Source organism: Oncorhynchus kisutch, linkage group LG14, assembly GCF_002021735.2.
Source record: "Oncorhynchus kisutch isolate 150728-3 linkage group LG14, Okis_V2, whole genome shotgun sequence".
NCBI lineage: Eukaryota > Metazoa > Chordata > Actinopteri > Salmoniformes > Salmonidae > Oncorhynchus > Oncorhynchus kisutch.
Window position 1 is genome coordinate 26005052 of NC_034187.2, and position 24687 is coordinate 26029738.

Below are 24687 nucleotides of genomic sequence, written 5' to 3' on the forward strand. Positions count from 1 at the left end.
ATACATAAATAAAGCATGTATAGATCTGTTGTTCTCAGGGAGCAAGGAGAAACAAATGTGTCCTATTGGTGTCAACTGGATTAATTCAGGGACTTCGAAGTGAACGTGGCTATTTTTGCTTGTTGCAATATGACGTGTTAGTCACGTGACCGCGAGTGTAACGGGCGGATATTTTCAAAATGGAAGAAATGCAAAAGTTTTGGAGTAAAATAAAATAGCAACATTCATTTTTTTACATTTTTTTATCAAAGGTCGTTTACGGCCGCGGATAAATTTACCTGATTGAACATGTATTGAATAATACGTTTGTATCGATTGGGAAGATGAGTGTTTCAATCGGTAATAAAATCGAGGTAAGTTGTCCGCTAACGTTACTGGACTACTGTGTACGTTAGCTAGCTAACGCGGGCTAATTTATTACTGTAGCTAGCTAATTTAGCTAGTCTAGTACAATTTATTTTAGCTCGCTGAAGTTGCAAGAACTAGCCAATCCGAGGCTGTTTAGTTAGCTAAATAGCTAACTAAATTAGCTACTGTAGTCTACAAACGTTACCAACTTTGCAGTCGGCAATGCAGAAGAGTGACGTTAGCTGATGGCTAAAACTAGCGGTGTTGCAGCCGAGTTGTTGTTGACTCTTGAGACGAGACATGCCTCCCACACAGGAGGTTGGTGGCACCTTAATTGGGGAGGACAGGCTCGTGGGAATGGCTGGAGTGGAACGGTATATAAAAAAGGATCCCATTCCATTTACTCCGTTCCAGCCATATGAGCCGTCCTCCCTTCAACAGCCTCCACCGGTGGTGCTCCCCCGCGACTTACGGCACCGGTTTATTGTTGCCAGGTGATTGGGACCACAACGCCTTCATTAGCGGGAAGAGAGCCGGGATAATTCAAGGACATATGGCAAAGACGGGTGCAACGTTTGTCTGATGGTTTTACAGTTGGCAATGTTGGGTAGCCAGTCTGTAGCTTCCCTGACGACCAAATGCCTGGTACAGTTGTTGTGATGGTGTACTACTCACTGGCTGTCTAGCCAGCTACATCATACATGTCAGGGAAGATGTTCGACAAAGTTATTCGTTATTTCTTTCAAAACCTGACAACTAAATGCAAAATCAGTGAAGATGAGGAGAGAATCTTATCTACAGCTGGGGAGTTACAGATTGAGGTATCACGTCAGTCATCATATATATATATATAACAGCTGACAGGCACATCTAGGACATATTTTTAGGACAGGCCTAGCTATAGGACATATTCTAGTCATACTTGTTGTAATTTAAATATGTTATTAACTTTGGAATTCTGTATTTCATTTTGTGAAAACATTTGTTAATTCTCTTTATCAGGACTTCAAAGTTCTCACACTCCTTGGTAAGGGCTCCTTTGCGTGTGTTTACCGGGCAAAGTCAGTTAACACTGGCTTGGAGGTGGCGATCAAAATGGTAAGAACAATTTTTCTAAATTGCTATACAGTCTGCATCCCAGTACTTTTATGGTATTGCTCCCCAGGGAACCACAAAACACAAACATTAATACCATAAAGTAAGAGCTCATCACTAAAAAGTGTTTATTGTCAAGTGCAAGCAGACAAATCACAAGTGTGGAAATGTTGACAGCCTACACAGTGAAGACTCACCCACTTATCATCAAATGTATTTATATAGCCCTTCTTACATCGGCTGATATCTCAAAGTGCTGTACAGAAACCCAACCTAAAACCCCAAACCGCAAGCAATGCAGGTGTAGAAGCACGGTGGCTAGGAAAAACTCCCTAGGAAGAAACCTAGAGAGGAACCAGGCTATGAAGGGTGGCCAGTCCTCTTCTGGCTATGCCGGGTGGAGATAACAGAACATGGCCAAGATGTTCAAATGTTCATAAATGACCAGCATGGTCAAATAATAACAATCACAGTAGTTATCGAGGGTGCAGCAAGTCAGCACCTCAGGAGTAAATGTCAGTTGGCTTTTCATAGCCGATCATTAAGAGTATCTCTACAGCTCCTGCTGTCTATGAAGAGTTGAAAACAGCAGGTCTGGGACAGGTAGCATGTCCGGTGAACAGGTCAGGGTTCCATAGCCGCAGGCAGAACAGTTGATCATCATCCTCTCACTACCAGGTGGTGTGCTTAGCAGAGCCTTGTATTTTCACTAAGCCCCCCTCCCATGGGTCCTATGTGGACTGTTGGGAGTCTAGACAGTCTGTTCTGTCTCTGGGTAGTTCTCATCGTTTCTTTGTGGAAGTTCGATCGGCTCTTAGCCACAAGACTAAAGCAGTGTATTTTAAGGCTCACATGCACTGTATAATTATCTCAACTCTAGAGAGTTGAAAACAGCAGGTCTGGGACAGGTAGCACGTCCGGGACATATTCTAGTCATACTTGTTGTAATTTAAATATGTTATTAACTTTGGAATTCTGTATTTCATTTTGTGAAAATGAAAAATGCAGATTGACAAAAAAGCCATGCACAAATCTGGTATGGTCCAGCGTGTGAGTAACGAAGTGGAGATTCAGTGTCGATTGAAGCATCCGTCAATACTAGAGGTAAGCATGGTTGAACATTTTACGTTGGACATGTTATGGCATGTGATCATTGTAGTGCTGAAATTGGTGATTTTATTTAATAAGCTCTTATTTACTCATTTACATGACTGCATTTAACCCCAGGGTTCTCCCAATGATTAAAAAAAAATTGTGGTGCTGCTGAGTACAGGTGTGGTGTAGTGGCCCCTTTAGACTCAGACAGTTTTGCTTTTTTGAATACTGCTATTTCCTGCCATCTAGAGCAAAAATGGCTAGAATAATAAGGTGTGGTGCCTGGCCTTAAATTATCAAACATTTTACATCGTGGCGCAGTCAGTCCACAAGGTGGTGCTGTGCCATGAACCCTGATAACATTTTGGCCTGTCATTTTACTCTTTTGCAGCTGTACACCTACTTTGAAGACAGTAATTATGTGTACTTGGTGTTGGAGATATGCCATAATGGAGAGATGAGTCGATACCTGAAAGATAGGAAGATGCCCTTCTCAGAGGGTGAAGGTGAGTCAATTTGTTTTTACCTGAGAGTGAAACAGTGATACATTTCTTAACATGGTATGAAATATTTGACACTTTGCCTCGTTTCCTTTTATAACAGTTGTTGAACTTTTTTTTTTCACGTTACAGCAAGGCACTTCATGCATCAAATAGTGAAAGGTATGCTGTACTTGCATACACATGGCATCATGCATCGGGACCTGACCTTGTCCAACCTGCTTCTGTCAGGCAATATGAACCTTAAAATAGCTGACTTTGGCCTGGCCACCAAGCTGAAGCTCCCCAGCGAGAAGCACTTCACCATGTGTGGCACACCCAACTACATCTCCCCAGAGGTGGCCACCCACAGTGCCCACGGCCTGGAGTCTGATGTCTGGTCTCTGGGCTGCATGTTCTACGCCTTCCTGATGGGCCGGCCACCGTTTGACACAGACACGGTCAAGCACACCCTCAACAAGGTGGTTCTGGGGAAGTATGACATGCCCAGCCATGTGTCCCAGGAGGCCCAGGACCTGATCCATCAGCTGCTGAGGAAGGACCCTGCGCAACGGCCCAGCCTGTCTGCCGTGCTGGAGCACCCCTTCATGACCCAAAGCCTGCTGGCCAGGACCAAGGAGCTGAGCCTGGGGGAGCCAGGCTCCATGGATAGCGGCATCGCCACCATCTCCACAGCCTGCACCTCGTCCACGTCCGGCAGCAGCAGCAGCAGCAGCCGCCATCTCCAGAAGAGAACCAGGCGTGTGATGGGACCTGCCTTGCCCAATCGCATGATGCCTATCCCTACACTGCCCCGGCCGCCCAGCAACGCCTGCTTTGAGGGGGTTGAGCAGTGGCAGCAGCAGCACTCAGACAGAGTAGGCAGGAGCAGAGCTGCTCCGGGTGGGGAGAGTGGACGGCCCCACTCCAGGTACCCACGAAGGGCTCACTCCTCAGACCGGTCTAGCTCCTCTGTCACTCCAGCCCAGGAGATGGGGCAGGCAAAGCTGGAAAGGTGCCACTCTGAGGAAATGCTGACTGTGTCAGGGAGACTGGCCTTTCCCATGTCCTCCAGCTACAAGGACACTCCACAACCCTTCGCAGAACATGGAAGGCTCCCATTGCCACCTGTCAAACAGACAGCCAGGTAAGATGTGACACCAGTGTGCTGTAATTGATTGAATGTGATTTATATTAAAATGTCCGTGTCTGTCTGACTAACTGATGCATGTATGTTCTCAGCTCAGGATGTTCATATTCCACACAACCACCACGTCCACTAAACCTGCAGTTAGAGGAGTCAGAAGGTGTACAAAATTGGTTCAGTAAAGAAGGTATATTGCACCTACTCTTTTCTTTGCTGTATCTTAATCTTACATCACAATGTAAAGATGTACAAGTTCTAAAATAAAGGTTTTCATGCATGAGCTTGACAGTGTTTGTTCCCCCTGCCTCCCCAGGCCCATTTCCGAGGCCCACGGATGTCAGCTCTCACAGCAGCAGTGGCAGTTTCCATAGCAGCAGGGAGCCTCTAGGTGTACACAACTACTGGAGTGACAAACCAGCAGGCAGAGGGACCAGTTCTCACCACAACCAGCACCACCCCTCAAACACTGAGTCCTACTGGGAGAATGGGCAACGAGTACATGGGGGAGAGCTGCAGAGTCTGTCCAAACCCAAACCAAGTATAGCAAAGGAGAAGTCCCTGAGAAATGTGCTCCCTCCCCTGTGTGCCTACAGACTGAAACCCATCAGACAGAAGACTAAAAACGCTGTGGTAAGACAAAGCCCCTAGTTATCCCCCTGTCTCTATTCACCTGATCTGCTTTCAATGAAGGCGCAATGCCTGCCTGCTCTACAGCTGTGGTTTCTGTCTCTTTCTCCCCAGGTGAGCATTCTTGATACAGGAGAAGTGTGTATGGAGCTTCTCAAGGGCCAGGGCCCCCAGGAGAGGGTCAAAGAGGTCCTTAGGATATCCTGTGATGGTTCGATGGTGAGTTTCAGGAATAACAACACTTCATACCCTTCAGAGAGGTTATATCATGATCTCTGTCAGTAAAATAATGGCAAAACACTCATTTCAACCTTTGACCATGCACCTGTAGGTCACTATTTACCAGCCCAATGAGGGGAAAGGTTTTTCTGTACTAGAGCGCCCCCCTGCTCCTCCTGAGAACATCTTGATCTGCAGCTATGAGGACTTACCAGGTACACCTCAATACCAGACAGTGAAGTCTGTTACATGAGTCAAATTAATTTTATACATATGTTGGAAATCTGATTTCAATTAACCTTTGTCCTCTGCTTCTCTTCAATAGAAAAATACTGGAGGAAATACCAGTATGCCTCCAAGTTTGTGCTCCTGGTGAAATCCAAGACTCCAAAGGTCACCCTCTATACCAAGTCTGCTAAGTGTATGCTGATGGAGAACTCCCCCAATGCAGACCTGGAGGTGTGCTTCTACGATGGTGAGGACCATTTACAAAGCATCAGTTATATGAAACATCATGAACTTGAAGGATAAGATCTATTGTCCTTCTTTGATATTGAAATGTTATTGTTGAACACTGTTAAACTAAATCATCCTGACCTGTAGTTCCCCTCTGCTGTGACAGGAGCAAAAATCCACAAGACGTCGGAGCTGGTCCGGGTGGTGAAGAGTGGGAAGTCGTACACAGTGAAAGGGGAGGTGGGTCTGAGTGGCCTCAGCCCAGAGAGCAGGCTGTATGTGGAGCTGTCTGACGAGGGCCACAGCATGTGTCTGTCTCTAGAGGCGGCAATCACTGCAGAAGAGCAGCACAGTGCCAAGAGCACTCCCTTCTTCCCCATCACCATCGGCAGGTGAGAGTGAGAGCCATGACTGTATCTGTTGTCAGTGTTAATGCTGTAAATTGTCATGTTTGGAAGCACTTAAATCAGTGGGGGTCAGTGCCGTTTAAGATGAGGGAGGATGTTTTTTCTTTCATGAGCATGGCCTTATTTCTATTCCAGCATATTGGATGACTGTTATTCATATTCCATTCACCCAGTTCAATGTAACAGCGATAGGTTTAGGCTACTACATGATACTCTTATTTTCCCCATACCCATCATAAGGTTGCTACAACCTAGCCTATGATTGGGTGCACAGGTCGAGAGACAAATGAGGTGACAGACAGTGACATTCAATACCGCCTTGCACACTCTTGCTTGCATCTAACTGATATAGGGTTTTATGTTTGCTTCCATTTAAGAAAAGTTAACAGAATCCGCGGAATGAAATCAAATGAACTTTATTTGTCACATGTGCCGAATACAAGTGTAGACCTTAGCCTGAAATTCTTACTTACAAGCACTTTGCCAACAGTGCAGTTCAAGAAGAGTTAAGAAAATATTTACCAAAGAAACTAAAGTAAAAAGTAACACAAAATAACAATAACGAGACTGTATAGTACGCAGTTAGTGTGCGGGGGTACAGGTTAGTTGAGGTAATTGTACATGTAGGTAGGGTGAAGTGACTATGCATAGATAATAAACAGCGAGTAGCAGCAGTGTACAAAACAAACGGGGGGGGGGGGGGGTGTCAATGCAAATAGTCGCTGATCATGTGTAAACAGTTCACTCTCATAACACACGTTGTATTCCTTCGCTTGTGGACTTCAATGCACAATACATCATCTGTATGTGACCAGGCGAAAAAACTTTCCAAACCAATACACACAGCCTACATCGTTGTCACCATTTTAGCTAAAGTAACATCATAGTCAGCATAGCTAATAGAACTAACGCGTTAGTAAACCCGCTACAATCATGCAGTAATGTTAGTGTCAGTAAGCATTTACACTGTCGGGCCCCGGAGGCAATAAATTAGTTAAACCAAAAGTTTACCTTTACTTGGAAGAGTTGCAGTGTTGTTTTGGAAAGTCATAGCCAGCTAGCTAACATAGCATCCCTCTGTTTGAGCAGGGTGTTCCATTAGCTGCATGTGCTAACTAAGTAAGTGGACCAGAAAAAAAATGACAATCTCTATTTCTCTCTTGCTTCTCCTTCATTTTGGAAGAAATTAATTGTTAAACTATTGTCTTTCTGAGTCAACTACTCACATTTCATACACTGCAGTGCTAGCTAGCCGGTACCCCCTGTATATAGCTTCGTTGTTTTGTAATTTTCTTGTTACTTTTTAAAAAACATTTTAGTTTTTAACTTTAGTTTATTTTGTAAATATTTTCTTATCCCTATTTCTTGAACTGCATTGTTGGTTAAGGGCTTGTAAGTATTTCACAGTAAGGTCTACTACACCTCTTGTATTCGGCGCATGTGACAAATACAAATGTATTTGATATTTGGTGACGTTTTTAATCCTTGAGACATGGATTGTGTATGTGTGCCATTGAGGGTGAATGGGCAAGACAAAATATTAAAGTGCCTTTGAACATGGTGTGATAGCGGGTGCCAGGGACACTGGTTTGAGTGTGTCAAGAACTGCAACGCTGCTGGGATTTTCACAGTCAACAGATTCCTGGGTGTATCAAGAATGGTCCACCACCCAAAAAAACATCCAGCCAACTTGACACAACTGTGGGGAGTATTGTAGTCAACATGGGCCAGCATCACAGTGGAACGCTTTTGACACCTTGTAGAGTCCATGCCTCGACTAATAGAGGCTGTTTTGTACACTTTTATTTGTCGTATGTATGCATGCATACAGTACCAGTTAAACATTTGGACACATACAAATTTTTCATAGGTTTTTCTTTATTTTTTACTATTTTCTACATTGTAGAATAATAGACGACACAAAACTATGAAGTAACACATGGAGTCATATAGTAACCAAAAAAGTGATAAACAAATATATATAAGATTCTTCAAAGTAGCCACCCTTTGCCTTGATGACAGCTTTGCACACTCTGCATTCTCTCAACCAGCTTCAATGAGGTCTCCTGGAATGTATTTCAATTAACAGGGTGTACCTTGTTAAAAGTTCATTTGTAGAAGTTCTTTAATGCGTTTGAGCCAATCAGTTTTGTGACAAGGCAGGGGTGGTATACATAAGATAGCCCTATTTTGTAAAAGACCCAAGTCCATATTATGGTAAGAACAGCACAAATAGCCTTCATTTCTCAGAACAAGAATATTGATGAGTTGCAGAAGAAAGGTCTTTGTTTCTGGACATTTTGAGCCTATAATCGAACCCACAATTGCTGATGCTCCAGATACTCAACTAGACTAAAGACCAGTTTTATTGCTTCTTCATTCAGGACAACAGTTTTCAGCTGTGCTAACATCTTTGCTAAAGGATTTTCTAATGATCAATTAGCCTTTTAAAATGTTAAAGTTGGATTAGCTAACACAATGTGCCATTGGAACACAGGAGTGATGGTTGCTGATAATGGGCCTATGTAGACATTCCATAAAAAATCAGCCGTTTCCAGCTACAATTGTGATGTCCACACTGTATTTCTGGTCAATTTGATATTTTAATAGACAAAAATGTGCTTATCTTTCAAAAACAAGGACATTTCTAAGTGACCCCAAACTTTTGAACAGTAGTGTTTGTCAGCCAGTCCTTGTGTCACTAATCTTGCTACTCTGTTTGTCCCTCCCAGGAGACCTGCCAACCCAGACTCCTCCTGCCCCTCGTCCCAGCCTGCCACTGCTGATGTGGCATCACTGCCCCAGCCCCCATGTTTCACTCCCTCTGTGAGTTTCTCCCACGCAACATGTCACATTGTATGATCTAAGCTATTTATTCCATCCATTTATATGGAGGAATTGTAAGATATTTCTGGTGTTATTGTTTTTGAACTTTATTTTATTTATCTTGTCCAATCTTCAGAGGATGTCCTATGAAGAGTCTGACATCACCTCAGCCAGTGTGAACAAAAACTGCTCTCCGCTGTCGGTCAAACAAGACCACACGGCCAACGCAGGGAAAGTCCTCAAGTCTGTCTTTGTGCCAAATATTGGTTGGGCCTCACAGCTGACCAGTGGAGAGGTGTGGGTGCAGTTCAAAGATGGCTCCCAGCTGGTGGTGCAGGCAGGGGTTTCCTGTATTATCTACACGTCCCCAGAGGGACAGACCACCAGGTACTGAACACTTACACAGCACCTATAACAAATACAATGACTGACATGGCTTTACCACTGTTTGATATGTCCATCTGTCATTTTGATAATTTTTTGATGTAAAAGATGGTTTTCTGTATTTGAGGAATGGTAGTTGTCAAACCCTTTTTGCTGACATGTTCCTACTTTTGTTGCTCCAGGTACAAAGAGAATGAGAAGTTGCCAGAGCTTGTGAAGGAGAAGCTGCACTGTCTCTCCACCATCCTCGGTCTGTTGGCCAGTCCAGCAGCACGCCGCTGAATCAAACCTCAGCATTGCCCCCTTGCTGTTATATTGACACGTCCCTGTGCAGCAGGGAGGAGAAACTCAGCCTTTATACTGTGATATACATACCTCTTTCAAATGTGCTTGTAAATATGTTTATTTTCTATGTACAGATGACAAATTATGAAGATATATATTTTGAAGTACCCATGTTGTACAGCATCTTGAAGTAGTTTTGTGTGTGTAAACTTGTATTTTCTATATTGTCAGTTGTCGAACCATCATCTCCATGAAATGTCAGATGCTTAAAAGCTGAAGCAATAAACATCTGCAGGCTGGGTAGAGTTCAGACGCACTTTGGTGTTCAGGGTTCTTTTGTTCATATCAGCATAAATGGGTAAAAGTAAATGTTTCCAGCAAAAACTAACATTTAAAGGATGAGTGGTTGTTTTGCATACCTTAAGTATGGTATGAAGATACAGGACAGATGCATGAGGCTTATCATGAGAAACACAATACAACTTTGGGGGAATGAATTTAATGACTTTTACCAAGAATATACATGATCTGTTATTCTGGACTAAAGCACTAGAACAGTAAAAGCAATTTCTCTTAGAAATCAGTTATTTTTCACCCTGTTTTAGCCATTTATTAAAAAAGTCACATTGTATTAATTATTCTTTAGAGAACTTTTACAAAAATGTATGCATATGTGTATTTTATATGCGCACACACACGTTACTATATATATAGTAACATTTCCAAGTAAACGTGGAAGTGGAGAGCACAATGACGGTCAGGGTTGGAGAAATGAACAAGGTAGTAATTAGGGGTAATATTTCCCATTTGGATGCAGAACACACAGTATAGAGATTGTAGTTTCCACAACATACTGGGCTTGGCTTGGTTAAGACATTCTCTCCTTGATCACTTCACCCACACAGGGTTGAGGATGTGTCCTTCAATAAGGAAGGCTTTAGGACCACTGCTACCCAACTCTTGTTCTGGAGGGCAGCAGGTTGAATGGCTACACTAGATGGTCAGTCACTCACCTGGTCATTGGGGCTAAGTAACCTCTGATAAGCTTGTCAATTCACTGTGTCAGCCTGTGATGAAGCAGTGCTTAAAACACCCTATTCTTTTTACATAGTCTTTTCCACGCACTTCAACTGGATGCTAAGGGTGAAGACAGTGACAACTGTAAGCTTGGTCTTGATCATTTAATTTGCCAAACCACCATCATACTACTCATGACAAAAAACAAATCCTGTTGTTCACTCGCTCTTCTCCACTATATAAAAATACACCCCCCCCCCCATGAACAAAATATACGCTTTTAAAAAAGGATCTCACCATGAACATTGGGAGAAAAATCGGATTTCTTTTTTCTTTACATATTGTGACACCTCAAAATAACAGCAGCTGATGCTTACAGGGAGTTTGGAGACTGACGTTACCGGCTATATAAGAGTGCACTGGCCTGACTAGATGCCAGTCGTCTGTTTAAAATGATGTATTGTCAATAAGACAAAGTACAAAGAAAATAAAGAATCCTTAGCATTGTAATCAAGACAGTCATTTCATGGTCAAAAATAATGTGTTGATTTAGTTGGCTAAATATATATTCAATTAGACATTTGTGGAGTAAGAGTTAGTTTTCTGAACACAATACCAATTGAAAACTATTAGAGGCCCAGAGGTTGAATTGAGCTTTGAATGAGTAGTAATGGAGGGAGAGAGAATGAGAGTTCAGCATGCCGATTCATTTCAATTCCATAAAAGTCATTTTTCACTAAAGCATTGGAATGCTGGAATACTTTTTGAAAACACCCACATACAAAAAGGAATGTGATCCTCATCTTTCAGCAGTGCTGGAGCAACACAACTCAAGTTATGAGGCAAGGAAATGGACTGGTTTACAGTCACATAAAACACCTGTATAAACCTCAACCACATCTGACAAACACTCAAAGGCTTTTATAAACATTATCCCACATTAAACTTGGTCACATGATCAAAGATTTCTTTTTCTGATGACAAACATTTATATGAGGTGTGATCAAAGGTTTATGCAGGTATTTTCAGCCTTTCGTGCCTCATCTTGATTAATATCTATTTTGTTTCTGCTGTTGTGAAGACTATGAAATTCACATGACAAGAGCCTTGCACATGAAAGAAAGCACATTGTTATTTAAAATGGTACACAAAGCAACCAGCATTCAATTTCATCATATCTAATGTCAATCAAGACCCCAATGACTTGCTTGTGATTTTGGAAATTATCGAGTGGGTTCTTTAAGTCAGTTGATCTGCGTGCCATTAGCACTGGCAGCTGCTCCAAACCTGTGGATGAGTGTTATAGTACCCAGACAACACATTTCACAGCACCTATCCAGTGTATGTGACAATAAAACAACTTTTTATCCCTTCTCCACTATATGCCAGAGTGATAAACATCAAAAGAAAGACATTAACTGGTGAATGTCAATGCTGGAACCGTGAGTGCATATGGAACACAGGATGTTAAGTTGCCTTTTTCCTTCACTGCTGTAGACAAAAGTTCCGACAAGATCTTTCCCCTAACCATCTCATGGGGACCACTTGATTAAAGAGACTTCACAGAGAGAAACTAAAATCAGCAATTAAGCAGAGATCCCAAAAGTTCACATTACAGTACGTAAGTCCTATTAAACAAAACATCTAAAAAGGCAGAGAAAAACATCTACAACCAATCACCATCATCAATATCTACATAGAAAAAGTTGTTTTTTGATTACAGATATATTAAAATTAATGTCATAATTATGACCATTATTAATTATTGTCACCATTATAATCCTCTGTTTTTGTTCGAGGTTAGAACAGGGTGGGGGCTAAGGTGGAAGAGGAGGGCAGTCATTGGGAGGAAGCCTTGGTGGCTATCGTGGAGACACAGTGTTGCTGGAAGTTGGGGGACATGGCTGAGTTACAGCCCAGTCTCTGACGGGGGCCCTTCAGGTTCCCATCCGCCTCCACGATCCAGGGGCTGCTGCTGGCCTCCTTCCCCAGCATGCTGCAGCAGCCTGGGGAGCCAGGGGTTGGGGTTAGGCTGGGGGCTGTGGATACCAGGCCTTTGGGCTGCCCGCTGGCTGGGGGGCTGTCAGCGGAGTTAGCTTGGAGCACACTGGTGATGTGGGTCAGGAGATCGTTGAAGAACTCTGGGACACCCTCGTAACCTGGAGACAGACGAGGACGAGCCATGAGACATGGCTGACTGATGCTTATATCCCATCTTCAATACAGTGGGAAACTGATGGTAACAGTCCAGGTAAATGAGTGAAAATATTTATTTATTGTATTTTGAGTGCCTAGCTTGTCATTGAGGCACTGAGGGTGAATGTTTGTGAGGGATTAGCTCACTACCATTCTCCTCACACTCCAACCGTCAGAGGTGGCAACAGTGTGCAACCCAAGAACAGTGTTACCATAGTGACAACAGCCCTAGTCAAGAGAAAGGCATGCTAGACTCGCCTCAGAACGTGCTCAATTCTCATTTAACACTGCTGATACCTCGGCTCCGTCTCCAAGCAAGATCATGTCAATCAGACCATTAGATTATATTGATCCCTAAAAGCAATCTCTCAAAGATTTGAAATTACTAACTGGTAGAGATTGTAAAACTGTCATATGCCTACACACGGGTGGACGGGTAGTATAAATGGCCATCCATCTTAGACTAAAGATAAACACACAAACCCATATCGACTCCTATCCCCTACGACAGAGGAACAAACCACTCACCAGGGAATGAATTGATGTCGATGACGGCGTGTTGGCCCGTAAGGTTGTTGATGATGACGTCAATGCCAAACAAGGACACGCCCAACTCCTGTCGCAAGGACCTGGACAACTCTCTGATGACATCATCACTGGGTGGCTGGGAGACCCCCTCCACGTTGTCCCTCTGTGGTAGGAAGAAAGTACAGTATACTCAGACTTAGTTAAGGTCATTCAATAACACACTGAGGTTTGGCTTAACACATAGAAATACATTGCATTCGGAAAGTATTCAGACCCCTGCACTTTTTTCACATTGTTACATTTTTATTTTATTTTTATTTTACCTTTATTTAACCAGGCAAGTCAGTTAAGAACATATTCTTATTTTCAATGACGGCCTGGGAACAATGGGTTAACTGCCTGTTCAGGGGCAGAACGACAGATTTGTACCTTGTCAGCTCGGGGGTTTGAACTCGCAACCTTCCGGTTACTAGTCCAACGCTCTAACCACTAGGCTACGCTGCCGCCCCGACATTACAGTCTTATTCCAAAATGGATCAAATTATTTTTTCGCCATCAATGTACACACAATACCCCATAATGACAAAGCGAAAACTGATTTTTATAGATTTATAAAAAACAGAAATATCACATTTACATAAGTATTCAGATCCTTAGCTACGAGACTCGTAACTGAGCTCAGGTGCATCCCGTTTCCATTGATCATCCTTGAGATATTTCTACAACTTGAAGTTCACCTGTAGTAAATTCAATTGATTGGACATGATTTGGAAAGGCACACCTGTCTATATAAGGTCCCACAGTTGACAGTGCATGTCAGAGCAAAAACCAAGCCATGAGGTTGAATGAAGAGCTTTCAGACAGGATTGTGTCGAGGCACAGATTTTGGAAAGGGTACTTAAGAAATTTCTGCAGCATTGAAGGTCCCCAAGGTCCCCTCCATTCTAAAATAGAAGTTTGGAACCACCAAGACTCTTCCTAGAGCTGGCCGCCGTGAGCAATCGGGGGAGAAGGGCTTTGGGTAGGGAGGTGGCCAAGAACCCGATGGTCACTGACAGTGCTCCAGAGTTCCTCTGTGTAGATGGGAGAACCTTCCAGAAGGACAACCATCTCTGCAGCACTACACCAATCAGGCCGTTATGGTACAGTGGCCATGTGGAATCCACTCCTAAAAAGGCACATGATCTAGCAACCGAAAGGTTGCTATGATCGAATCCCTGAGCTGACAAGGTAAAAATTTAGTTCTACCACTGAACAAGGCAGTAATCCCACTGTTCCTAGGCCGTCATTGTAAATAAGAATTTGTTATCAACCGACTTGCCTAGTTAAATAAAAAAATAAAAATGACAGCCCGCTTGGGGTTTGCCAAAAGGCACCTAAAGGACTCTGACCATGAGAAACAAGATTCTCATGTCTGATGAAACCAAGATTGAACTCTTTGGCCTGAATGCCAAGCCTAGAGGAAACCTGGCACCATCAATACGGTTAAGCATTGTGGTGCGGCATCATACTTTGGGGATGTTTTTCAGTGGCAGGGACTGGGAAACTAGTCAGGATCGAGGGAAAGACGAACGGAGCAAAGTACAGAGAGATCCTTAATGAAAACCTGCTCTAGAGTGCTCAGGACCTCAGAATGAGGTGGAGGTCCACATTCCAATAGGACAAGTCTCAGAATATCCTTGAGTGGTCCAGCCAGAGCCCAGACTTTAACCTGGAGACCTGAAAATAGCTGTACAGCGACGGTCCCAATCCAACCTGACAGAGCTTGAGCGGATCTGCAAATAAGAAATGGGAGAAACTCCCCAAATACAGGCTTGTACCAAGCTTGTAGCGTCATACTCAATAAGACTCAAGGTTGTAATCGCTGCCAAAGGTGCTTCAACAAAGTACTGAGTAAAGGGTCTGAATACTTTTTTATATACATTTGCAAAAATGTCTAAAAACCTGTTTTTGTTTGTCATTATGGGGTAGTGTGTGTAGATTTTTTTTTTTTTTTTACAAACTTTTTTTTAAAACCCATTTTAGAATAAGGCTGTAAAGTAACAATATGTGGAAAAAGTCAAGGGGTCTGAATACTTTCCCGAATGCCTTGTAGGTGATATGATAAATGCATGTTAGTGTATTGAACTTACAGATGTCAGGTCTGAAGAGGACTCTGGCTTTGATACGTTGTGGCTGTTGAAGAAAATTGCTTTTCTGTCTGTAATGGAGAAAACACACTCGTCAGTTTCATGGGTGGCATGTAGACTAGTGGTTAGAGCGTTGGGCCAGTAACCGAAAGGTTGCTGGATCGAATCACAGAGTTGACAAGGTAAAAATCTGTCGTTCTGCCCCTGAACAAGGCAGTTAACCCACTGTTCCCCAGGCGCCGAAGATGTCGATTATGGCAGCCCCTCGCACCTCTCTGATTGAGGGGTTTGGTTAAATGCGGAAGACACATTTCAGTTGAATGCATTCAGTTGACATTACATTTCTCATCTTCACCCTCAACTCAACTATTTGTAATTGATGTGCAGTTCTCATCTCTGGCACCAGGAGGCACAAGAGCAGCCATAAACATGGAATAATGAGGTGTACAAGTATGACATTCAAGTTTTATTAGTCTATGTACGAGATACGCATCATCTAACAAAATGCTTGTAGGTTCCTTCAACAATTCAAAAACAGTAAGAAATAATTCAAGCTAAGAATACAAACATATAAATGGCAGTGGCAGTGGAATAGAATAATACATTTTAGCATCAGTATAATACAGGAAGGCACAATTTATAGTCCAATATTTACGCGTATTGGGGAAGGGGGGAAATGAGGTGCAAGTGTATAAATAGAGCAATATAATAAGTGTCTTTTAGCAGCAGTTGTGATGTGTACAGCAGGAATGTGTGTGTGTGTGTGTGTGTGAGAGAGTGCTAAGGTACAAAGAATCAGAGCAGGTCCAGTTCAAGTGTTCAGCAGATTGATTGCTTGCAGATAGAAACGGTCCCTGAGCCTGTTGGTATCAGACCGTCTGCCCGACGGTAATGGACAGAACAGCTCGTGACTGGGTGTCTGGGGTCCTGTTCTCCTGGCCTTCCTCAGGCACCGTTTCAAGTCCTGGATGTGTGGGAGCACGGTCCCAGTGATGTACTGTGCCGTCTTCACCACCTGCTGGTGATAGTGCAGCGATAGTATTTGGAGAGGACATGGGGCGGCATGCCAAATTTCTTCAGTTGCTTTAGGAAGTAGAGACGCTGTTGCAACCTCTTGACAAGAGTGATGGCGTTGTTGGTCAATGTCATGTCCTCAGTGATGTGGACGCCGAGGAACTCATGACTCGCGCTACTGCAGTCCCGTTGATGTGAATCGGGGCATGTTCCCTCCGTTACATTCTGAAGTCAACAATCAACTCCTTTGATTTGCTGAAGTTGTTGTCATGACGCCACAATGCCAGTTCACTTACCTCCTCACTATAGGCTGACTCGTTGTTGTTGGTTATTAGGCCTACAACTGTGGTGTCGTTAGCAAACTTGATGAAGTTGGTGTCATGCAAAGCCATGCAGTCGTGAGTGAACAGGGAGTACAGCAGAGGACTGAGGACACAACCCAGGGGGCCCTGGTGTTAAGAGTCAGTGTGGAGGAGGTGTTGCCAATCCTCACAGCCTGTGCTCTGCTCGTCAGGAAGTCCAGGGTCCAGTTGCAGAGGGTGGTGTCCAGACCCAGAGCTTGGTTTTGAGCTTGGAGGGAACAATAGTGTTGAATGCTGTACTGTAGTCAATGAACAGTATTCTCACATAAGTGTTCCTGTTGTCCAGATGTGTTACGGCGGTGTGAATAGCAATGGAAATGGCATCTTCCGTGGATCTGTTGGAGCGCTAGGTAAATTGGAGTGGGTCCAGTGTGCTTGGCATGCTGGCCTTGATGTGGGCCATGACCAGCCTCTCGCCTCACTTCATGATCACCGAGGTGAGCGTGACGGGGCAGTAGTTATATGGACTTGTCACCTTGTTCTTCTGGGGCACTGGGACGATGGTGGTCTCCTTAAAGCAAGTGGGGACTACAGCCTGGGACAGGTTGAAGATGTCAGAAGACGCCCACCAGCTGGTCAACACACACTATTACATTCAAATTCAAGTGCATTAATGGAAAGACACTGTTCAATAAAACATTGGCAGGGATGTAAGCATAAGTTCAATTCTAGGCGTGAGTATATTTGCTGCCGTTGGCCTTGCGGACACATGTCCTTAGATTCCCAAGCAATTACATTTTTATGAGTGTTAAAGTAGCCATCTTTATTCTCTCCAACAAACATGCAAGAACCATGCTTTCCTCAACTTCTTGCCAGTTGACGTTTGGCAGAACTGAGTGATTATTTTCTTAGGCCAGCTGCAAAGTCTAATTGGCTATATTGTCAAAATTCATGAAAACAAAAATATTATTTTTAGTCTTAATTTCAGGTTAGGGTTAGCAGTGTGGTTAAGTGTGGTATTAAGGTTAGGTTTAAAATCAGATTTATGACTGTGGCTGTGCCAGCTAGTGACCACTTCGCAGAGCTGCCTCCAGAACAAGATTCATGATGAAAACCTCTAACCTGCCAACTTCTTTCATGTTGGTTGATAGACGAGGGCATATGTATCTACGTGCTACTCAATTATCTTAACCATCTCTAATTATTAGAAAAACAAAAACACTGAAGCCACAGCATAACCAAACACAAACTTAATAAACTCAATGTCTGACAAAAATCTAACCCCAGTTTAAGTTCAATCATTTTACATAGGCAACAAACTTCCACTGGTACCACATGACCATACATCACACCATATCAATGGCCTTCATATACAGCCATTACTAGTCATGTGGCTGAGGGACAAACCGATTCACATTATCTAATCTTTTGTCTGACTCAGCACAGGGATGTCCTTCAAGCAAAAAGAGACAGATTGATTTCCAGCCCTACCCAATGTAAAGGGAGTAATCGATTGTTCTACTTTTACAACTTCGCTACCAGTCACCCATTTGTAATCATTAACACTAAGAGGGCATTAAAAGAATGAGAGATGAGGACAGATTGAAATAAAGAGTGAATAGGATGACTTTGTATTGGTGAATTCAGCCGTTGTCCAAAACGAGCCCAGGGCATTGTACTACTAGGGTGTAGTAATACTGGAAGTGCTAGCTACACACAACATTCCCAGGAACGCTGAAGGGAACACTACTAAGCACAAATCACCTCTGCTGTGGGCGTGGGTGGTGGGATGGGACATTATCTTCTCTTGACACCAGGCCCTCTTTCACAACACTGAGGTGCTTAAAGGGGCAATCTGCAGTAGCTACATCCAGCGTTGGGACTAATAAATGAATGTACCCATTGATTCTTAAAGAATATAACTTATAAAATGATCATGAACTTAGTTCAACTTTCGTACCCCATTAGAACTCAAAATAAGATTGTTTTACGCCAATGTTTGTAAATAAAGTAAATGTAAACAAGCACTGTATAGCCTCAAAACATGGTTAAAACTTTCATTTTGATATCATGTTTATAGCTCGGTCTATGAATTTGAGAGTGGTTACATTTTTCCAGACTCAACCCTCAGCTTTTTAATGAAACAGTGGCGGGGAGGACACTTATGGTTTCAGCTGCCGATTGCTGCTTTAAACATTCAACCAACCCCTTTCTCCCTCTCCTCCCTTCCCTACCTCCGTTTGTCTGTCTATAATCTATTTTGTCTGCTCTATACAGAGTGCTGATTTATGTTTATTAAACTCCACAATACCATGGACAAGGCTGGACAGTACTCACTACCTGTGTATACAGTAGTAGAGGTGTGTTGCTGTGGTGTGTGTGTGTGTGGCAGGTTGGGGCACTTTACAGTATGTTTCATTGTGCTGGATGACTCAGGAATGACCCTGGACTCTTTGCATAAGGCAAAGCAGACGATTCCACTGAAGCACAGACTGGTTTGCATGAGGGCTTTTACTGTAGTGCATGCAAATGGAGCCGCTTCTTCTTTCAGGGCACAGTTCAGATTACCTGAGCCTAACCAATGTGCTTATTGCCAAATTATGTTTCCTATCCAAAATGACTGTGTATTGTAATTCTCAAATCAAACTGTTCACCTTGCTTTGTCAAAAGAAATTGTTGACCAATATGTATAAACCAAATCCACTGCACTCTGGACTCCCTCTCTCTTTAAGAAGGGAGCCTGGTCTCAAAAATGTTAAAAAGCCTGAGGTATTTTACTGGGTCTGTCAGGAAGACAGGAGTGCTGTGGGCCTCCCTCAGCATGGCACGCTGCGCGCCCATCAACAGACAGGGCAGGGCATGACATTAACTTCTTTAGCCATTTGTCTTTCAGACAAGGTGGACTGATATTTTTACTTGTCTGAAAGCTCAAGTCACTTGTCCCTCTCCCAGAAATAGTCTTAGGGCAGGTAGCGTTCTCCTGGCATCCGCCAAAACTGGATTTGTCCACCGGACTGCCAGATGGTGAAGCGTGATTCATTACTTTAGAGAATGTGTTTCCACTGTACCAGAGTCCAATGGTGGCGAGCTTTATACCACTCCAGGCGACGCTTGGCATTGCGCATGGTGATCTTATGCTTGTGTGTGGCTGCTCGACCATGGAAACCTATTTAATGAAGCTCTCGACAAACAGTTATTGTGCTGATGTTGTTTCCAGAGGCAGATTGGAATGCAGTAGTGAGTGCTGGTCAACATAGGAGACGATTTTTACGTACTACAGCACTTGGCAATCCCATTCTGTGCGTTTGTGTGGCCTGCCACTTCGCGGCTGAGCCATTGTCGCTTCTAGACGTTTCCACTTCACAATAACAGCATTTCCAGTTGACTGGGGCAGCTCTAGCAGGGCAGAAATTTGACGAACTGACTTGTTGGAAAGGTGGCGCACACACACACACACAGTGTATTTTAGGACATCAAACATGACAATGACATTAATGCAAGCTAATAACTAAATAGTTAACTAGCGAGATAGTCAATTCAAAACATTGTGTAGTTTGGCTGTTATCTGCGCAAATCGCTCTCCCCCCATCTGGCAACGGCCCACTGGCACACACACGCAGGTGATGCACACACCATGACTTTTCCAGGGCTTCCATTGCTAAAATGAGCTATAACGGAGCAAATAACTCACTAGCAATGAATATCAACAAATGTGCAAACGCGGCTCGCATTGATCTCAAAAATAAATTTCGCAACTGCATGATTGAAAGACCGCTTGTGCCTGTCAATGCAGGCCTACAATAATTTGACTCTGGTGCAATCTGCAGCGATTAGGAGAACAGTGACCAAAACATTGCATCCAGAGGACATTGATCCAATTCAGAACGAGTAAGCTAATTTGATAGTGTGACTTTTTTGTGAAATGTTTTACTTGTCCATTTGGACAATTTAAATCTACAATCTGCTTATACAACAATTTTTTTTTACTGCCAAGGGCAAGCCGACAAGCTTTAAAGTCAAGCTTTGCAGGGTCTCCTCCTCACCTGCTGGTCCAGCGGGGAAGTTCTTCAGGGAGGGTCTCTCCACCAGCGTGTAGGATTCCCCCACAACAAACACCTTGTAGAGCACCGCGTTGTGGTTGATGAAGCTCTGGATCACACATGGAGGCTTCACGCCCTTCAGGTCCTCCTCACTGAAAATGATGGCCATCTGTGGAGGGAGAAGAGGTCATCAATACATTTAGAATTTTATTTCAACCAATAACCTGCTCGCATACCATGCAATCCATCCAACCAGTTTACGGCCTTGACTTGTTCAATGAGAGAAAGATGGCGCCGACAGATAGGGAAGCTGTACTTCTAGCTCCTAAGCAAATAACCTCTCACTCACAGGAAAATAATCTCTCACTCTACGTCAACAAAACAAAAGGAGCTGATCGTGGACTTCAGGAAACAGCAGAGGGAGCCCCCCCCACTATCCACAACGACAGGACTGCAGTGAAGAATATGGAAAGCTTCAAGTTCCTCTGCATACACATCACTGACAAACTGAAATGGTCCACCCACACAGACAGTGTGGTGAAGGCACAACAGCACCTCGTCAACCTCAGGAGGCTGAGGAAATTTGGCTTGGCACCTAAAACCCTCAAACTTTTACAGATGCACAATTGAGAGCATCCCGTCGGGCTGTATCACCGCCCGGTAGAGCAACTGCACCGGCCGCAACCACAGGGCTCCCCAGAGGGTGGTGCGGTCTGGCCAAGGCATCACCTGGGGCAAACTACCTGCCCCCCAGGACAACTACAGCACCCGATGTACAGGAAGGCCAAAAAAAATCATCAAGGACAAGAACCACTCGAGTCACTGCCTGTTCACCCCGCTATCATCCAGAAGGTGCATCAAAGCTGGGACTGAGACTGAAAAACAGCTTCTATCTCAAGGCCATCAGACTGTTAAATAGCCATCACTAGCACCTTAGAATTGAAATCATTGGTCACTTTGATAAATGGAACACTAGGCCTCCCGGGGGGCGCAGTGGTTAAGGGCGCTGTACTGTAGCGCCAGCTGTGCCACCAGAGTCTCTGGGTTCGTGCCCAGGGAGGGCTTGGCCGGTAGGGATATCCTTGTCTCATCGCACACCAGCGACTCCTGTGGCAGGCCGGGCGCAGTGCACGCTAACCAAGTAAGCCAGGTGCACAGTGTTTCCTCCGACACATTGGTACGGCTGGCTTCCGGGTTAGATGCGCGCTGTGTTTAGAAGCAGAGCGGCTTGATTGGGTTGTGTATCGGAGGACGCATTACTTTTTTTTTTTTTCATTTCACTATAGCCACAATAACATCTGCTAACCATGTGTATGTGACCAATAAAATTTGATTTGATATATGAATGTTGACTGACAAACAAGCAGCTACTGATTTTGGCAGGGCTGCCACAGTCAGAGAACTCTAGTGTGTTTGATGATGTAGTTTGGTGCAGTGTTAAATGATTATCTAGTTAGAGACACTAATGGATTACCGGGATTTAGCTAACGATCGAGGGTGTGACTAATCTGTGACCCAAAGCTCTTCATGAACCTGGTAGCACTTACCTCGTGGGAGTTGGTTCCATGGGCTACTCGTGTTTTGCAAACTGATAGACAGAGGAAGAGAAAGAAGAACAGGTTGAGAATGTTAGTGAAGAAACCACACTTTCCCAATGACCCAATGAGTGGTTCCCCAATGACCCAATGAGTGTTGAGAAAAAAACATGACCGTCACAAGATGACAACAGGTTATTTCCACACTGACCACAACTTTCAAAACCACCTCCATAAATAGATATCGGCAAACATGAATTGTGTGTAAATTGGCCATACAAGGTGGCTTAAAAGTAACTGAGGGTTAAAAAAGAAAAAAAAGTCTAAAAATAAACCTCTTAGATAGTTATAGTTCAACACTGAAGAGTAATCATGATTATAAATAATAAAGTAATTGCTGTGCAGCTTATAAGTGTGGATACTAAAACCAGGTTTGTTTATAGAGATTTTATTTCACTTTTTTTTAATAGTTTTTTTTTTAAACAAAGCTAGGAGGAAGGACCATGTATAATATGGGTTGAGTCAGAGATTTGGATATAATGACGGGATTCGTTGTCCCCAGATCGGAACGGCGGGCTGTCCAGTTTCCGCCTATTCCTCTCTTTGGATTGGTGGATACATCTAATTATTTGAATACTTCTTTGAATATTCGATGAGGGGTGTTAACGTCAACTGCCTGTATTAAAATAGACAGAGATGCTATGCTACTAGCCTCATGTCATGAATACGCATAGTCAGAGACTACTCCGATATAAAGTGTTTTTTCTCAGTTGCCGTGATGTCACGTCCTACTTATATCAGACCACTCGTAACAACCAAAGTATTACAAAACTTATATTTGAGGCAAATAAATCTCTACATTTTTTGCTGACCAAATTCGACACTCATTGACCTCCATACAAAAACTCCTCGCTTGGTGAGTGAAATAAACGGAAAACAATGTCACCTGCTGGAGAAGACAGATTTTTGTCCCAATTATGCATCTCGCGTCGCCTCTAACGCTCTGGTCGAGTGACAATTCTTCTATCAAATACAAAAGGGAGGGACTTACTAAAGGGGAATGTGAGTCCATGCTTCTCAATCTGCTCCAGCGTGTCTGGACCACACTCAGTGTTCAGAACCATGAATGGGGGAGAGCAGATCCTCTTATCTGGTGAGAGAAGGATCGAGAGGGAGGGAAGGAAGGAAAGGAGATGAGTAAGAGAGTCGGATGGAAAACACCATCTCAATATCAGTGAATCTGTTGAATGAAGAAAATCCTTAGGCATTTCATTCAGAAGTCGACTATAGACTTTCTTTGTTACAGCATGACTAACCAAGAAGACTCACACACACAGAAACTTGAAGCACATTGACTGATGTATTCTCTCAGAGATAGCTTGGTTTTTACCTGTGACCCTACTCAGACGGCCAAATCAATAACAAGAGAGGGACTTGTCATTGGAGCCATACATTACATACAGTTTATGTTGGAACATACACCAAAGCCAAATACATTTAAACTCAGTTTTTCACAATTCCTGACATTTAATCAGAGTAAAAATTCCCTGTCTTCGGTCAGTTAGGTTCACCACTTTACTTTAAGAATGTGAAATGGCAGAATAATAGCAGAGAATTATTTTTTTCAGCTTTTATTTCTTTCATCTTTTATTTCTTTCATCACATTCCCAGTGGGTCAAAACTTTACATACACTCAATTAGCATTGCCTTTAAACTATTTAACTTGGGTCAAACGTTTTGGGTAGCCTTCCACAAGCTTCCCACAATAAGTTGGGTGACTTTTGGCCCATTCCTCCTTACAGAGCTGGTGTAACTGAGTCAGTTTTGTAGGCCTCCTTACTCACACACACTTTTTCAGTTCTGCCCACACATTTTCTATAGGATTGATGTCAGGGCTTTGTGATGGCCACTCCAATACCTTGACTTTGTTGTCCTTAAGCCATTTTGCCACAACTTTGGAAGTATGCTTGGGGTCATTGTCCATTAGGAAGACCCATTTGCAACCAAGCTTTAACTTCCTGACTGATGTCTTGAGATGTTGCTTCAATATATCCACATAATTTTCCTGCCTCATGATGCCATCCATTTTATGAAGTGCACCAGTCCCTCCTGCAGCAAAGCACACCCACAACATGATGCTCCTACCCCCATGCTTCACGGTTGGGATGGTGTTCTTCAGCTCGCAAGCCTCCCCTTTGTTTCCAATCATCATTATGGCCAAACAGTTCTATTTTTGTTTAATCAGACCAGAGGACATTTCTCCAAAAAGGACGATCTTTGTCCCCATGTGCAGTTGCAAACTGTAGTCTGGCTTTTTTATGGTGGTTTTGGAGCAGTGGCTTCTTCCTTGCTGAGCGGCCTTTCAGGTTATGTCGATATAGGACTCGTTTTACTGTGGATATAGATACTCTTGTAAATGTTTCTTTGCTGTTGTTCATGGATTGAGTCGTGCTTTTCGCACCAAAGTATTTTCATCTCTAGGAGACAGAACGTGTCTCCTTCCTGAGCGTTATGACAGCTGCGTAGTCACATGGTGTTTATACTCGTGTACTATTGTT

The 24687-nt window shown here is 43.4% G+C and overlaps 2 protein-coding genes across 10 annotated transcripts in view; one reads left to right on the plus strand and one right to left on the minus strand.

Moving 5' to 3' along the window:
- The first annotated feature begins 139 nt into the window (after nucleotides 1–139).
- On the plus strand, nucleotides 140–9685 carry LOC109904092 (serine/threonine-protein kinase PLK4). 4 transcript variants are annotated; one of them, XM_020501210.2, is made up of 14 exons: nucleotides 140–353; nucleotides 1351–1446; nucleotides 2452–2547; nucleotides 2930–3044; nucleotides 3171–4164; nucleotides 4260–4351; nucleotides 4478–4794; nucleotides 4906–5010; nucleotides 5123–5225; nucleotides 5336–5485; nucleotides 5633–5858; nucleotides 8606–8699; nucleotides 8836–9086; nucleotides 9266–9684. In XM_020501210.2, the coding sequence occupies exons 1-14, from the start codon at nucleotides 324–326 to the stop codon at nucleotides 9363–9365; spliced, it is 2769 nt and encodes a 922-aa protein (XP_020356799.1). In that variant the 5' UTR covers nucleotides 140–323; the 3' UTR covers nucleotides 9366–9684. The 4 variants fall into 4 exon arrangements, 3 of the variants coding, with proteins under 3 accessions (XP_020356799.1, XP_020356798.1, XP_020356797.1); XM_020501209.2 differs by lacking the exon at nucleotides 140–353 and adding an exon at nucleotides 438–993 and having other exon boundaries at nucleotides 9266–9683; XM_020501208.2 differs by lacking the exon at nucleotides 140–353 and adding an exon at nucleotides 857–1169 and having other exon boundaries at nucleotides 9266–9685.
- A 166-nt stretch (nucleotides 9686–9851) lies between these two features.
- The window catches only part of LOC109904093 (inositol-tetrakisphosphate 1-kinase), a 48145-nt gene continuing 33309 nt past the window's right edge, over nucleotides 9852–24687 (minus strand). For all 6 annotated transcript variants that reach the window (XM_020501215.2, XM_031788132.1, XM_031788135.1 and 3 more), the window contains 6 exons: nucleotides 23181–23279; nucleotides 22142–22182; nucleotides 20598–20763; nucleotides 15242–15309; nucleotides 13110–13272; nucleotides 9852–12544 (listed from right to left, as the gene is read on the minus strand). In XM_020501215.2, the coding sequence (XP_020356804.1) occupies nucleotides 12225–12544; nucleotides 13110–13272; nucleotides 15242–15309; nucleotides 20598–20763; nucleotides 22142–22182; nucleotides 23181–23279 (857 nt within the window). In that variant the 3' untranslated portion in view covers nucleotides 9852–12224. The remainder of the gene's footprint in view (nucleotides 12545–13109; nucleotides 13273–15241; nucleotides 15310–20597; nucleotides 20764–22141; nucleotides 22183–23180; nucleotides 23280–24687) is intronic.

What these genes read in the sequence shown, in the direction of transcription:
- LOC109904092 (XM_020501208.2), top strand. Translation starts at nt 1,050, where the DNA reads ATGTCAGGGAAGATGTTCGACAAAGTTATTCGTTATTTCTTTCAAAAC. An exon ending in GCCCTTCTCAGAGGGTGAAG is followed by an intron (nt 3,045 to 3,170) that starts GTGAGTCAATTT and finishes TTCACGTTACAG; the next exon opens with CAAGGCACTTCATGCATCAA. An exon ending in TATCCTGTGATGGTTCGATG is followed by an intron (nt 5,011 to 5,122) that starts GTGAGTTTCAGG and finishes ATGCACCTGTAG; the next exon opens with GTCACTATTTACCAGCCCAA.